The 16,175-nt window shown below is 44.0% G+C and overlaps 2 protein-coding genes across 2 annotated transcripts in view; both read left to right on the top strand.

Annotated features, from left to right (window-relative positions):
* Positions 1-16,175, top strand: part of ACAT2 (acetyl-CoA acetyltransferase 2) — an 833,137-nt gene that overhangs the window by 259,643 nt on the left and 557,319 nt on the right. The gene's annotated exons all lie outside the window — the stretch shown is intronic.
* The window catches only part of IGF2R (insulin like growth factor 2 receptor), a 67,357-nt gene that overhangs the window by 44,324 nt on the left and 6,858 nt on the right, over positions 1-16,175 (top strand). Inside the window, exons 31-42 of the mRNA XM_083731946.1 lie at positions 164-354; positions 863-989; positions 2,116-2,241; positions 2,994-3,265; positions 4,342-4,560; positions 5,434-5,583; positions 7,268-7,429; positions 8,410-8,617; positions 10,611-10,757; positions 12,174-12,408; positions 13,273-13,409; positions 14,082-14,199. Coding sequence (XP_083588072.1) covers positions 164-354; positions 863-989; positions 2,116-2,241; positions 2,994-3,265; positions 4,342-4,560; positions 5,434-5,583; positions 7,268-7,429; positions 8,410-8,617; positions 10,611-10,757; positions 12,174-12,408; positions 13,273-13,409; positions 14,082-14,199 — 2,092 coding nt within the window. The remainder of the gene's footprint in view (positions 1-163; positions 355-862; positions 990-2,115; positions 2,242-2,993; positions 3,266-4,341; positions 4,561-5,433; positions 5,584-7,267; positions 7,430-8,409; positions 8,618-10,610; positions 10,758-12,173; positions 12,409-13,272; positions 13,410-14,081; positions 14,200-16,175) is intronic.

Raw genomic sequence — 16,175 nt, forward strand, 5'->3', positions numbered from 1 at the left:
GTGGTGTAGCCACCTCAGAAACGTGTGCTTTTTGGTAGCTTTTCTTGAATATGTTATTTGTGGTAAGACACCACCACCACCAAGAGAATGTGGGGTAGGCTATCAGGCAATGCTAAACCCTTTATTTTCGCTTCCCCACCCTCTTTTCTGGTGCCAAACATAGATTTCTGTTCACCGGATTCTGCAGCCTGCCTGATGGATGGGTCCAAGTATATAAACTTGGGTGAGGTGTCTGAGGGAATCCAGTGGCAAAATGGCATTTTTGTTATTAAATACATCAATGGTGAGAAGTGTCCAGACCAGATCAGGAAGAAGTCTACAATAATCCGCTTCAAGTGTGACGAAAATGCAGTTGTAAGTATGCCTAAGTAGGTCCGATTTTTTATGTCCCCCCCCCCCCATGTGAAGAGCCATTGCATAGGTTCCTGGGGGTAAAAATGGACCATGGGATTGGATTTGTATCTTAGATAGCATGCAGATGACAAATTTACCCCCAAATCTGCAGCTGTGGGTAATAAAACACTTGGCAGGACGAGGCAGTAATTGTGCTGCCCTGAGGAACTCGTCACAGAGTAGTTCCCTGGAAAGGAAAACAGTGTGTGGTCCAGATTAATCTTGGGTGGTGACGAGGGTTCTATAACAGAAGCTTAAACTGATGGATGTCCAAGGGGATTTATGCTTTTGTGTCTTTTGGCCACAATAACTTTGCTAAGACCTTCTGAAGGGAAAGTAGGCTGCTACCAGGGGTCAACATTCCTGCTGCCTTCCCCCAAAAGGGTAAAGTGTGCTGCAAGAAATATTGCCAGTACCCCAGCACAGAAGTTTTGCAGAAGTTGACTTTTTCATATCCATTTTTGTCCAGGATTCCAAGCCTGAACTTATAACAGCCATTGAGGATTGTGAATATACTTTTATATGGTTCACGGCTGCTGCGTGTCCTCTGAAAACCAACGTGCACAACAATTGCACAGTATCCAACCCTCTTACAGGTAAGCCTTTGACACACACATGGGCCTGGTCAGGGTAGCTGTAACTGGAATCAACCTTTAATCGTTCTGCCATGGGAGAGAGCAACAGTGGACTTAGGACTCTCAAATAACCATCTTGGGAGATCCCAGGCTAATCTGAAGGAAGCAGCCTCATACACCCTAGTGATAGTTACTCGTTCTTGCTCATGTCCATTGGTGGAACATAGAAAGCTGCCTTATACTGAGGCAGGCAGGCTGCCCATCCAGCTCAGTATTGTCAACACTGGCTGGCAGCAGCTCTCTAGGGTTTCAGATGGACTTTTCCCAGCCCCACCTGAATATGCTAAGGATTATGCCTGGGATTGAGCCATGTAAAACAAGAGCCCTTCCCTAACTCCTGAATCTTGCAGGTATATGTCATTCCTGTTTTATCACAGGGAATGCACTCATAAAATGCAAGTGGCAGGTTGCATTGGGGCTACAGTGCGATTGTACAGGATACAGCTATTTTGTGGAAGAAAAATGATGCCCAAATACCCACCGATAGGACAGAAGGTTATATGAAACAGAACACACAAATACTTCTGTGAGGGCAAACAACATAAGCTACCAATAATAAACATTTATTTGTGGATTGTCTGTAATCGAGGGAGAGTGGTTGCTACCTCATTTTTTGGGCCGCTTCACACGCAACACTGGGTAAACCTCCCTTTAGTGTGTATGCATGCGCACAGCAAGATGCTGCAACCAATCACATATCTCTGGTGCATGTACCTGTATGGGTCATGTGCCTGTTTCGCATTCCTAAGTGTATGTCTAAGTACACAAGAATGCTGCTTTATCAGATCAAAGGCCCATATGGTGCAGCATCCTGTTCGACAGTGCCCAGCTAGGGGCCCACAAAATACCCAGTAGTAGCATTCACCCAATTTGTGTTTCCCCACAACTGGTATTCTAATCCTGGAGGTAATGCATAGTCATGAGGACACTTTCCTCCATGAACTTCTCTTTGAAAGCAATCTGAGTTGATGGTCATCTTGCGGTTTAAAGCATCACAGGTCTACTCCTTGGGTAAACAAAAATCTCAATTGCTCTCTGCAGGGAAGCTAAAAAGCTAAATCATCCTCTCCCCCCCCCTCTCTTGCAGGCCATCTCTTTGACCTTAATTCTTTAAAGAGGCAGGATGGTTATACTGTCCCTGATTACAGGAACCAGAGAATATTGCGACTGAGTGTGTGTGATGAAGCCAGAGGTCCATGTGGCAGTGGAGTTGGTAAGCCTGGACATATCAGTGGAGCTCATGGAAGTTCTGTGGAGTTCTCATGAAACTGTCTCTGTACTTATAACCAAGCTAATCCAACCAGCAATTTTACTACTTTAATTGGAAATAGCTTTTACCCTGTACTGCTCTCCTTCCTGCCTACCCTGTGTACCAGTGCCACCTCTAATGTGACTGGCCATCCATGCATATGGGTATAAGATTCTTGGTCAGATTGCACACTTCATCTGGCATGTCAATTGGGATTTGGGCCTATACAGACTGGGATTTTGCGGGCACACTTGAATGGCTGTTGCCATTGTTGGTAGGATGGAAATGCTGGGTGCATAGAGGAAGAAGTGCAGGATCATGCCCTGCAGCATGTGGGAAGTGGCCCATTGAATCATCTAATCTCACCTAATTAAAAATGCTAACATTGAATTCTATTATTTTCTTGCACAAACTAGATGTAGGTCACAGTTCTTCCCATTTTATAAATTGGGAACTGAGCTTGAGCGCAAGTGACTGTGTTAAGGCTGCCCAGTGAGTCAACGAACAATTTTAATCCAGTGTTCTAAGAATGAGTGCTTTCCACACCCTTTTTTTTCTGAGCGAAGTCCTCAAAGTTCTCAACTACTTGGTGTAACTAATGTAATCCCTCTCAGTTCTGTTGAAATATAACAGCCCAAGGAGTGGATTGCGCAGCTGCTTAACTCAAGCTTCCTTCCGTCATAACCCACTCATTGCACTTCTAAACTTGTTAATAGGTGTCTGTGTCACTGGTGGCCATCAGCAACCAGTCAGTGCTGGAAGACTGACCAAAGCATTAACTTATGAAGATGGAGTTTTGAAACTTAGCTACAGTGGAGGAGATTCCTGCCCTGCAAATCCTGACCTGAAGTATACAAGCTATTTCAGCTTTGTGTGCAGGCCTGATGCTGGGCCAGGTAGCCAGCCAGCCCTTGTCTCCTTTGATGAGGCGGCATGTGCCTATTATTTCTCTTGGCATACGGCTTTAGCTTGTGAAGAAGAGAGTCCGGTAAGTGAATTGGCAGTTTCATCAAGCTCCTGTTACCTAAAATGTCAAAGTAACAACAATGCCTTCAAGCAATATTTTTAAGTTGGAAAAGGCACAGGTTTAAGATGTTGGTTTTGTGTTTTTTTTAAAAGAGGCAATACAAAATTCTCAGATCCATAAAATTTGTGGTATCTTTTTTGTTGTTGTTGATGCGGGTAGCTGGTGGCTTTTTGGTTTTGTTTTGGAATAAATGTGTTCTGTTTAGGTAACAGTAGAACAGAGGCAGTATAATTGTGTTGCCAGATGAGAAGTTGAAAGCCCCACCAAATAATGCAATTCTTGCCAATAACTCTGGTACAGCGCAGGCATAATTCTACATTTGATTAAGGGAACAGTAGATATCCACAGGATATCTGGAACGGAATTCATATTAAACTTAACCAAATCATTAATGGTCAGTCACAACCCTGCTCCACCCCAGGCATGGAGGGCAGAGCAAATTGGCATGCAAGGGAGTAGGAAAGAGGGGGTGAAGGAGTTCACAGTCCCACAGTGCAGTTCCTTGACACTGGGTAGCATTATGTCAATTCCAGAGCTCCGTGTTGTGAGTAACAGTCAAGAGAAGAAGAATCCCAACGGTAGGTCAATGGAGACCTCTTTTTCCATTGAGATTAATATATCACTGTGTGTTGGACAACTTAGCAGTGCTCCCAAAGCATCAGCAACTGCATTGTAGCAGAAATGTCAAGAAGGGAGAGGCTAATCAAGGCCTTTAGCTGTTATTGCCTTGACCAATAAATAAACTGCACAGTTGATCTTCTTGTGCCTATGGCTCAGCCCAGGAACATGTGTCATTTCACTGGTATTTGCTTTCAATCAAGTGTATCTAGGACCAAGACAGAGGGAGATTCAGGGTGGGATGGGATCAGATTGAACACATGATCAAATGAACACATTGGCTTGCAGTGCAGTGGGGGGGGGGGGAGCACTAAGAAAAGAACAGACCCCGATAAATTAGGTTTCATTTTTGCTTGTTGCCATTTGGGGAATAGTAGCTGCAAGTGCTGATTTGTGGAACTTCCTCCCACTGCAAACAGGTGGAATGCTCAGTTACAAATGGCAGCACAATAATTGACCTCTCTCCTTTGATACATCGGACGGGCTCCTATGAGGCATTTGATGAGACGTTCGATGATTCCTCTGACCTTACTCCAGATTTCTATATAAATATTTGCCGCCCGTTGAATTCCATCAAAGATGTCAACTGCCCACCTGGAGCAGCTGTCTGCATGGTTCCAGTTACTGGTCCTCCTATAGTAAGTTAACCCTATGTATCAAACAATCCTCTTTAGCAAACGTGTTAGTGTTTTCGTAATTCATAACCAGTATGTTGGCTTATGGTTAATTGAGCGTTGCCTCTCTCCGGACAAGTCACTGATTCTGCATGGTGACTATTATTATAACTGCATGTGGTCTGAACCACTGAGGAAAGAGGGATGTCTTTGTACATTCTTCCTTCTCCCACCCTCACAATCCGGGGGGGGGGGCACTGTCCAGAAGTGGCTGCTTACAAAATCATGGTCTGTATCCAAAGAAGTGCATAACTTTTTTACTTGTACTCAAGGCTTTGGGGCTATTTTTTGAGTGACAGATCCACACATCTCATGGCAAACCTGTTTCAAGACAAAATATGTGTTCCAAAATCAATTTGTGATGTTGTCTGTGGGAGAGTGCGGTGTCTCCTTTCAAAGGAAAAAAAATGCCATGAGGTGGTGGAATTCTGGGCTGTTTCCCTTCAGGCTGCAGGTAGGGGAAGTGCGTTGTTGAATGGCCCACCGTTAGGTGAAAGCTCCATTTACTTAATAAATTGGTACATCTGTAAGAATGCTTAAATTAACTTCTCTGTGTTACTAGTTTTTTCAATGTGAGGCTGCCTTCAAAAATCCAGTCCCCTGCCTTTAGTCTACCATCATTGTACAACCCAAGAACAGTGCCGCCTTGTTCCACATTACTTGTGAAGCTGCTCTTGCAGTTTCCAGTGTTCATTGCCATTCCCCATGTGAAATGGAATTCTCTCTTGGTTTTTTGTGCATCTTGTCTTGGTGCTCACTGGCACTACTGGAAAATCATGCCAGTGCTTCGTGTGAAAGTGTCACAACTAAGTTAATTTGTTGTGTTTTCTCGTTTAGGATATTGGCCGTATTACTTCGCCTCCCAAGCTCAACCCTGCAACACATGAAGTTTACATTGCTTTTAACAGTAGCACTCCTTGTCTGGAAGATAAAAGTCTCAAGTATTCTTCTCTCATTGTGTTCCATTGCAGCAGAGGGACAAATCTGGTAATGGTCATCTTATTTTGCATACTGCCAAGCCTGAATTAAGGGTGGTGGTGGGGAAGAGAAGAATCTTTGGGGGGGGAAAGGACAAAAGTGAATTGAGTGAAGGATGATTAAATCTGTTCCAAATACTAATTTGCAAAGTGTCACAAGAGCCTGTAGTGCATCTGCTGCAGAGTGCATTACACTCATGTCCCACATAAACTCAAAACTCAGTACTAAAATCTTCCTTGACATGAGGCGGGAAATACTTATTTTGCCTCTGACCATCTTTGACCCTCAACTCACCCAGATAATACTTCTGATGAACTCTTAACCATAGAAGATGCTAGTTATTTCTAAACTCTATAACTAGGTCACCATTGCAGAGTTTGAATGTAGACTTGAATTCTGAAAACAGGAAACTTAAATAACATGATGTTTTTCCAAAATCCAAAGCTTTTTGTGGTCCAATTTTTTGTTGAGCAATGGGCAATAGGAAGGGCATGAAAGTTTAGGGTGGGGGTTAAGGAATAGAGTAGCTGCTACCTGAGAAGGGCAGGGAGATGTGCAAGGCATTGCCAGTTTTCTTGGGATGTGGAAGGTATTGAGTATTTGCTAGATTTTCTTCACAAGATCTTGAATGGAAAGCTGGGATTCTTAGAATCCGTCTCTCTCTGTGTGTGTGTTGCTTAGCAGGTTCCATGCTTGTATATGAAGTACATACAGTCAGAATACCTGACCTTTAATGTCCTTTTTTACATCTCTGTGTATGCTTGAAAATGTTGCAAGCCTTGGCAGATGTGTGCTGTTAGCTTCAAAGGCTGTTCCTGCTTTTTAAAAATGTCTTGATGATTCTAATGTGAATTTAATGAGGGATGCTGACAGCAAATTATGCAGACAGCATGAACACTGTGTCCATAATGTTCTATCAAGCCCCACATCACAGTGGTAAATTCTTCTGCTTAATGGGTCTAAGTCTGAGCATAAGTGCGTGGCATGTTTCCACTTTAAAATAGATAGAAAATAAAACAGTTTAAAAAGTGATTCTCCATGTAGACAGCACAAACCTTGAGGGAGAAAGGGCATTTGTATTCTGCCTCATTGGCAGAGTTTCTGCAGGATGAGATTTCTAGTTCTACTCAGTTATCCTGTGAACCGTAATCACCTGGGGGAGAGTTGATGTTATCCACTCACTCCTGCAGAGTCTATCACTGATATCTCCCATATCACTTCTGGCTTCTTGCACTACCAGAGTACATGGGAAGCATCTGTTTGGGTTACATCTGTTTGGGCCTCGGAAGTCAGAGCCATTGTCTAAAACACCATAAGGGGGTAGTGGTGGAGAGGAATAATGGTGGCAGATCAGCTTTTTATTAGCTACCTACAACCTTACCCAGTACTTGTCCAGATGAAGAAATGAATATATACCTTATAACAGACTGAATGCAATGGGATTAATTTCACAGGCAGCGTTTGCACATCATAGTGGCTTACCGTGAACACACAGCTGTCTCTGGCATGCGCAGGAGCAACCAATCATAATCACAGGCTTAGTGTTGCACCCGAACCATGGTTTGTTTTGATCCGACGAATCACAGTGCTAACCCAAAGTTTGCTCTTGAGTACCAGATTCCTAAAGAAGAAGGTTGCAGTAAGCCAACCCTAAACATTTTTCTCTTTTCTCTTGTTTGTGTTTTGGTGACAGGGAAAGCCAAAAATGATAGGGCAGTCCACCTGTGAATACGTATTTGAATGGAGCACTCCAGTTGTTTGCCCTGATAAAGTGGACGTCTCTGGCTGCTCGGTGGCTGATGAGCAGCTGCACTACACTTTCAACCTATCCAGACTTTCTGCAAAGCCTTACCAGGTGATGTGCTGCAAACTTTAGGTGCTGTGGCCAATTAGGGAGCTGGATGCTTTCAACTGGAACCTTGTTTCTATCATGGTGGAGGGAAAGGGGTTGGTTCAAGCTTTGTGCTAAGCGACGGATCATAGCTCAGCGGCAGGGCATGTGTTTTACATGTGTCAGGTCCCAGGTTTAATCCTCAGCATCTCCAGCTCAGTTGCCATATGCCAGCTTTGGTTATTCCCCTTCCCCAAAAGTATCCAGTTGTTCTGCTGCAAACTCCACTGCATTTGTCACTTGATTTGCCCCCATCTCCTTTGGGGGGAGGAGGTGTAACTTGCATCTATTCGGTTCTGAAGGCTTTTGAAAGTTCAAGCGATGGTGTTTCGTGGGGTGTTTCCCTAGGTGATCTCACAGTGTGGACTAATAATACAATTCTTCCAGAATGGAAACTCTGGTTGGAATATTCAGGGGTTTTTTCAGGGGAAGACCCAAAGCTTTTTGTAAACAATGGTTACATGGAACAATTGGGGTGTGTGGGGGAGACCGACTTAAGTTAGTATTTGAGTGGTTCCAGTAGTATTTATTTTTGAAGCATGCCTCTGTTGGTGGGGGACACATGTGGGAGAGGGCTGTTGCGTCCATGTCCTGCTTTTGGGCTTCCCAAAGGCCTCTGGTTCATCAGCATGAGTTCAGGATGCTTTGCTAGGTGGACCTGTTGTTCTGATTCTGCAGGGCTCTTATGCTCTTGAAGTTTTACTGCTTGTTGAAATTGAGACCACCATCTGTTTGCGAGCAGCAGCCAAAGTAAATATTTCCCATGGCAGCCTTCACGTTGCTCCTTCTTGTTTTCTCTCTAAAGCAACTAGACAAACCAAGATGACAGTAACACTGTGCTCTGTTTCTGCTCCCAGCCTTCTGGACATCAGCATATTGGAGACATGTTTAACATTTTTCATTTACTCTTATTTGCACTTTAACAATGGTGTTTGCCCATACAGATCTCTGCTGGGTCCAAGAATTACCACCTAGGGGTGTGTTCTGGTGCTGCTGGTGTGCCCCAAGGAAAGTGCAAAGATGCAGCAGTGTGCCTGGTCTCGGGCAACAGTGCCATCTCCTTTGGCAACAGAAATGAAAGGAAAATGGACTACCGGCATCAAGATGAAGCTGTCATTTTGCAGTATACGGGTGGTGATGAGTGCCCTCCAGGTAAGGCCTTCTAAAGCTAGCAAGAGTCTTTACTTTTGAGAAGGCTTTTAAGCCCACACCCATGTGGTAGTTAGACTTGATCAGCTTCTAAGCCACAGGGTAACTCAAAGCAGCATTATTTCCGTAGCTCTTTCACCCTTGCAGCAGCCCTCTGCAAGAAGGAGGTTCTCATTTTTGAGTGAGAGGTAACTTAGCCGAGGCTAAGCAGACTATAGTAGCCCTGGGTACTTTCCCATGGGAAATTTTGAAATGGAGCTTCTGCAAGGCGCAAAGTTGTGACCCTCCTAGGACAGCTTCCTGTTTCTTGTCTGATTTGTATCATTGCCAACACAAGGAAGGTGGGCGAAACCCACCAGATCTGCATATCTTTCTAAGGCTGAAACTATTTGTGCCTGCTTGTTGTAGACTTGAACCTCATATTCCTGGCAAATTCAAAATTGTGTATAATAATAATATACTACTACTACTACTACTACTACTACTAATTTATTTATACCCCGCCCATCCAGCTATGTTTCCCCAGCCACTCTGGGCGGCTCCCAACAGAATATTAAAAATGCGATAAAACATCAAACATTAAAAGCTTCCCTAAGCAGGGCTGCCTTCAGATGTCTTCTAAAAGTCAGATAGTTGTTTATTTCCTTAACATCTAATGAGAGGGCATTCCACAGGGCGGGCGCCACTACCGAGAAGGCCCTCTGCCTGGTTCCCTGCCCACTGCTTCTTGCAGTGAGGGAACCACCAGAAGGCCCTTGGAGCTAGACCTCAGTGTCTGGGCTGAACAATGAGTGGTGATCGTTCCTTCCTCCATATGTGTGTATTATATTTATATTGGGAAAAACAATAATTGAAAGGAATTAGTGTGACAGCTGTGAAATAATTGCACTTTTGTCACAGTTAACAGCAGTCTCCCCCATGAGGTTATCAGTCACGATTGCATAGTCATTGGGTTATCTGGCAAAGTTAATACCTGGGAGCAGATCCATTGAAATGAATGGACTTCTGTTCATCTTGCCATTCAATGACAGTGGGTCTACTCTGAGTAGAACTAATATGGGATGCAAGCCATTTCCTTCAATTACAGTGGTGCCTCGCAAGACGAAATTAATTCGTTCCGCAAGTTTTTTCGTCTTGCGAGTTTTTCGTCTTGCGAAGCACGGTTTCCCATAGGAATGCATTGAAAATCAATCAATGCGTTCCTATGGAAACCGCCTTCAGACCAGGTCCGGGGACAGTCTGTCCCCCGACCTCTTCTGAAGGCTGGGGGGGGGGGGACAAGGGCTTTTCTTCCCACCCCCAGCATTTTAAAAAACCCTGGGACAGCGGAGGACTTCTCCGCTATCCGGGGCGATCTTAAAATGCTGGCGGGCGGCAGCAAAGCCTTCGCTGCCGCCCGCCAGCATTTTAAGATCGCCCCGGGACAGTGGAGGACTTCTCGGGACAGCGGAGGACTTCTCCGCTGTCCCGGGGCGATTTAAAAGCCCCCGGGAAGGCAGGCAGGGGGGACAAAACTTTTGCCTCTTCTGAAGGCCGGCGGGGGGCAAAAGTCTTTGCTCCCCCCCGCCTGCCTTCAAAAGCCGTCCGGGATAGCGGGAAGCGCTTCCCTGCTATCCCGGACTGCTTTTAAAATGCTGGCGGTGGGGAGCAAAGCCTTTCGGCCCCCGCCGGCCTTCCTGGACCTCTTCTGAAGGCCGGAGGGGGGAAAAGGCTTTGCTCCCCACCGCCAGCATTTAAAAGAGGTCCCCGGAGATTTCCCTATGGGCTTTCTTCTTGCAAAGCAAGCCCATAGGGAAATTCGTCTTGCGAAGCAACTCGCAAACGGAAAACCCTTTCGTCTTGCGGGTTTTCCGTCTTGCGAGGCATTCGTCTTGCGGGGCACCACTGTATGAGTGGCAGTGGCTACCCAGTGTGCTTGTCTGCAGGAATTGCCTGCTCATGAAAGGTGCAGCCTGTGGCTCTCTCTGCATGTATTGATATTTCCTTTCACTTGCAGTGACTGATCTGGACGAGCTTTGTGTCTTCCCTTTCCAATACAATGGTAAAACGTATGACACATGTGTTCAGGAGGGACGAGAGCGGCCATGGTGTGCCACTACAGATAACTTTGGAAGAGACAAAAAATGGGGTTTCTGCGTTAACGGTAAGCAAGCGTTGGAAAAATGCTCTTGCAGTTTGGGGCAGGTTCAGATGGAACAAGTTGATAGCTAGGGGTATAGCAGCAACCACAGAAAAGAAAAGCAACAAACACTGTGGTCTGCAGCCTGCACAGCACTTCTGCACACATTTTAGAAACTCTGCAAACAACCAGATGTTTTGCTCTGAGTTAGGGTGAATGCTGATAGTGAATATTTCTGTTAACCCATGGGACTCTCCCAATCGACACCAGGAGTCATTTGCATAGAGCATTAGATTAGCCTATTGATGAATGACCAACTTGATTTTGAGTTGGAAAAGATATGTAGTGCTCATGCAGTTTGCCAGTGTGCAAGACAAGATGCGCAGTAAAGGTTGTCATAGAACAGGTCGTCAAAGTTAGCACCTTTGTGCAGTGTCAGGGATGGGCAGTAACAAATAGTGTGTGTTCCTCCCCGTAATAGTTTGTTTCAGGATGTACTGAAACATATTTTGGAAATTTTATTCATCTATTTATTTCTATTCAATTTCTATCCCTCCTTTCTTCCAAGGAGCTCAAGGTGACAAAAAGTTCTCCCCTCCCCTCCTCCTCTTATCCTGTCAATAACTCTATGTGGTAGAGGTTAGGCTTAGAGATGGGGACTGGCCCAAGGTCACAGTTTCATGGCTGAGGGGTATTTGAACCCTGGCCTGTCCGGGTACTAGTCCAGCACTCTTAACAACTACATGACACTGGTGCTCAAATTTTAATACGAGGTTGTAATCCAAAGCTTACACATTAACACCGTCAAAATCAGAAGGATTTACCTTGGAGAAGATGCATTTAGAATGAGAATATTGAAGTGAAATATACAATTTTTCTTTCAGAAAGATAGCATGTAGATCAAACAAAATTCACGATGCTGCTTTTGTGTTTCCCTCTCTGGTATCGCTAATGGTCTTGCACAAGAGTTGTCCTAGATTTCTTAATTCCACCACCCTCTTGCAGAGAGTCTGTGTTCAGCACTCAACCATTAATTTAGCCTAACTTACCTCCATCCTTACAGACCTGTAAATCACCTATGATGAGTTTTATTTCCAGGTGTCTAGGCAGGGAAGCTGTTGGCAATGGGTAGAATTAGTCTCCTCTCAAGCCACTAGGGTGCTACAAATGATCCCTCTTTGTGAACTAACAACTTTTGTAGGCTTACTTAGGGTTGACATGTTTTAGTTTTGGCCAAAGTTGTCAAGCTTTTTAAAGTTGTTTTTTTCTCTCTCTTCAAAACCTGGAATATAATGTTGCCAGCTATGCTCCCTGTGCTTGCAAATGTTTCTCAAATGCTACATGGTTGAAGCCCATGTACTGTGGTGGGACAGGTGGACAGAATTTGGGTGTGGATTTACAGTTGCTTATGAGGGTGAAACCTTTGCTTGTGTCTTGCAGGAAATGGCCGCCGGGAATCAACTATTATTTTCAAGTGTGATGACAATGCTGATGATGGGAGCCCTCAACTACTGAGTGAGACAAATGGCTGTGCAGTGACATTTGAATGGAAGACGCAAGTTGTGTGCCCACCCAGGAAAATGGAGTGCAAGTTTATTCAGAAGCACAAAACTTACGATTTGAGAGTGCTTTCCTCCCTCACGGGATCTTGGATCTTTGCTGACAAGACCAGCTCGTGAGTCTGTTTTACAGTTCTAATGGAAACAATGTTCCCAGTACATTTTTATTTGAAGGATAGGAGAGCCACCTTACAAATGTTGGTGTTAACTTTTGAAGACAAGAGGCTGCCAGTGTCACACAGAAACAGTTGGGACTGTGCTTAACTGGTTTTGCACTCTTGTGTCTTTTGATCTCATTTCTTTGAGAATGCATGAGGAGTTTGTATCTCAAGGTAACAGTGGGGAGGTATACCAGTAGAAAAGAGGTGCACATTAGCCAGAAATGGTGTTGCTACTTGGCAGTGCCCAGTGTCACTGGAATACCGGGCTTACTATGATTCCAGTAGTTGCCAAACGGGAAAAGGTTCAGGACAGGTTTATAGAAGACATAAAAGGTAAATAGTACGAGGCGAATGGAAAGGCTTGGTCCACTTAACGTAGAAGAAGAGATGAAGACATGAGATGGCGGTACTCCCCAAATGATTAAAAGAGAAATGGAGAACACTGCTGTGACACGCAATACCAAAATTATGGAAGATACTAACAAATAGACAAATTACCGTATTTTCACATGTATAAGACTAGATTTTTTTCCTTTAAAAAATGTCAAAAATTAGGGGGTGTATTATACTCTGGGCCACCCCACCCCCATTTTCTTAAATCTGAGTCCCCCAAAATAGGGGGCATCTTATACATGGGGGCATCTTATAGACAGAAAAATACGGTAATTCAGTTTACACAATTTAGGCAGGTTGCCGCATTCAGTTTTTCTTGGTGCAGAATTTAAATGTTTTAGCCTAAAGTACACATAGCTATGGTAAATATGCAGTCATATACTAGGCTGATCTATTACTTGTTTTCTTTTCCTCCTCTGTTTAAAGTTACTACATGAATCTCTGTCAAAGAGTCCACGAAGGACCCACAGGTTGCCCAGAACGAGCAAGTGTTTGCCGGAGAAGTCAGAACGGGGCTGTGCAGGTTCTGGGATTAGTACATACTCAGAAACTAAATGTAACAGGTATGTACCTAAATACAGTGTGTGGTTTTTTTTTAAAAAAAGGGGGCAACTGAAATAAATATTTTAATGTAAAATGTGTCTATTTACATTTATTACTCTAAACTGCTGAAATCTATATTATATTTAATTTTCTATTTCTTATCATCAGGGTCGCTTAAGCTAGACTTTTTATTGAGGCATAGACAAATCTTAAAATTTAATACCCAACATTCATTGGTGTAATCCAGCCCCTATATAAATTGCTAGATAATTACTAGTCTGCTGTACAGTCTCAACAGGCTGTGGATCCTGCCTGCTGTTCAGTACACTGGCCTGTGCAGAAGCGCCATTAATACTTGGTAAAACCTTCCCCAAAGGACAAATACTCCTTAAACAATTGGTCCTTACCTTTTATGAAAGAGCTGCACTTAATCTTTGAAACCTAAATTCATATATTTTGGGCCATTTGACCTAGCTGTAAAATCTTGAGCTCTTCTGTTACAAGAACCAATAATTACATTGAAGGAAATGTCACTAATGCAAGGTCAAAATGGGGTGGGGGTGGGTGGCTGGCATGATTTTAAAATGTTGGTTCATTTTTGGTTGCAAAGCATTGCTTGTGTTTTTGTGTTGCTTGCAAAAAACATTGTATCTTGCCTTTTAATTAACAAGAACGCGATGTTTCTGTTTCAGACGATAGAATCCTTGTCAGTTACTCCAACGGCCACGAGTGTCCACAGAGGAACAAAAAAGCAACCACCGTGATAGAACTGAAATGTGGAAAAACAGTTGGCATGCCAAGGTTTAATAGGTAAAGTGTAAAGAGTAACTGGCTGCTGTAGTGTAGTTGAGGGCCTCTTGAATGTTACTGTGATTAATGGGTACACCTCAGATATGTTGGTAGTACCTGCAGTGTTCCTTGAATTGACAGGGAGGGGAGAGAGAATTGCCACCTTTTCCCACCACACATTCATAAGATTGGGATCCAAGGCTACTTGGCACTGTGACCACATCCTCACTGTTATTCTGCTTTGACAGGCATGGCTTATCCCCAGAGAATCCTCAGAAATGTAGTTTGCGAAAGACACAGAGTTGTTAGGCAGCCCCTATTCCTCTCACAGACCTGCAGTTCCCAGTGTGGCTTATCAGTCGCTCTTCCCTAGGAGCTCTGGGAACTGTGAGGAGAAGATGGGGGTCTCCTAACAGCTCTCAGCACCCTTGGCAAAATCCAGTTCCCAGGATTTTGGGGGCGGAAGCCGTGAATGTTAAAGTGGCCTGTGTTAAAGGACTTGCAACTGGGTGGAGTTTTTAACCTTGGTATCTTCAGGGTGACCAGTAGCTTTAGCCTTTGCCACAAAACAGCATAAACGTTTGTGCTCTTGGCATGAATAGAAATTGAATTTGGTTGACCTGTAACAAGCTGAGGAAGGAAGAAATGAAGCAGTATTTAGATACATAAATCCTGTTTGAATTACAGCATATTAGCACTTAATCAGCTCGTTCGGCATCACGCCCCCTTTTCCTTTGTTCAAACACAACAGTGTCCCACAGGCATGAGTTGAAGTAAAAATGTATCTAAGTAACAGTGCCAGCTTTATGTTGGCTCAAGAGTCTTCTCTGGGCCTTGATATGTGGCACATTCTGTGTCTCTACATGGATTAGCGGGTGGTTCCTCTCCAAGTGTCGGTTTTTCTCCACTGAGCTCAGCCCTCTCCCACGCATCTTCCTGTTGAATGGTTTCTTTAAATGTAAAGGTTCATCATTGTTCCACCCGATGTGTATGTGTTTAAGGGGCCAGAGCAAGGGCCAAAGCAAAATAACGAGACCCAGCATTACAGCTGTGAAACATAGCAGGTGCTGCTGAGTTGTATTGATTAAACTGTGTCAGCAATTGGGTGTAGTATATAAGGAGCAGCACCTAGCTCTCCCATTACCCTGGGGGATGGGTTGGTGGTTGGGTCTGGTTTGTTGTTGATGTATTTAGTGTATAAGGAGTTTTTGTTTTTGTAATTAAAACCTTGTTTAAGTTATTTTTGAGTCCCTTTTTAATGCATGGTCTCCCCAGCAAGCTCTCTGCAGTGCTACCATACTGCAAAAAGCCAACACTTCCTTGGCGTACTTGGCAAGGCCTCTCTCTCACAAGCACACTCTGAAACAGACACAGTTCTTGTTTACTTTTCCTGAGTCATTTTCTTCTTATTGAGGGTCCTGAGTCCCCTTGGGCTCAGTAGACAGTTACTGCCTCAGGTTGTCTGTTAGCAACTTGGTGGGGATGGAATTTTAATTGTATAAGCAACACCACCAACCACTAGGAGGTGCTGTTCCATGTCATTAGTGCTTACCTAAGGCTCCATGTTTTCCTTGTTCTGTCTTGTCTGTCACATGGTCTTGGAAACGTTCCTATAAAGAGCAGTTCTTTGTTGGAGACTTCTGCTGCCAGTTTTACTGCCAGATCTCTAATAAAGCCTTCAGACAAGAGGGAGTTGGGAGCCTGCTTTTAGCAGCTCCCCATCAGCATTATTTAGATTTATGCACTCCTGGTGTCTGTGAGCTTTCCTGTATATCTTTACAAACTTCTAACTGCAGTGCTGAGTGTCAGAAGCATTGTTCTTACAAGAATCTTGGGATACTATTATGCAATTTGGCCCCGCTGAATAGTTGAGGGCTGTAGAATGCATGCATAAATATGACATGTGACTTATATTTCCAGATTCTCTTCAGAGCCTCCTTTTGCAAAGATATTTCTCTTTTCTATCCCAGTTCTCTCTCTTGTTTTGTTTCTAAAAG

This window comes from Podarcis gaigeae, assembly GCF_964106915.1.
Source record: "Podarcis gaigeae genome assembly, chromosome: 3".
NCBI classification, from domain to species: domain Eukaryota; kingdom Metazoa; phylum Chordata; class Lepidosauria; order Squamata; family Lacertidae; genus Podarcis; species Podarcis gaigeae.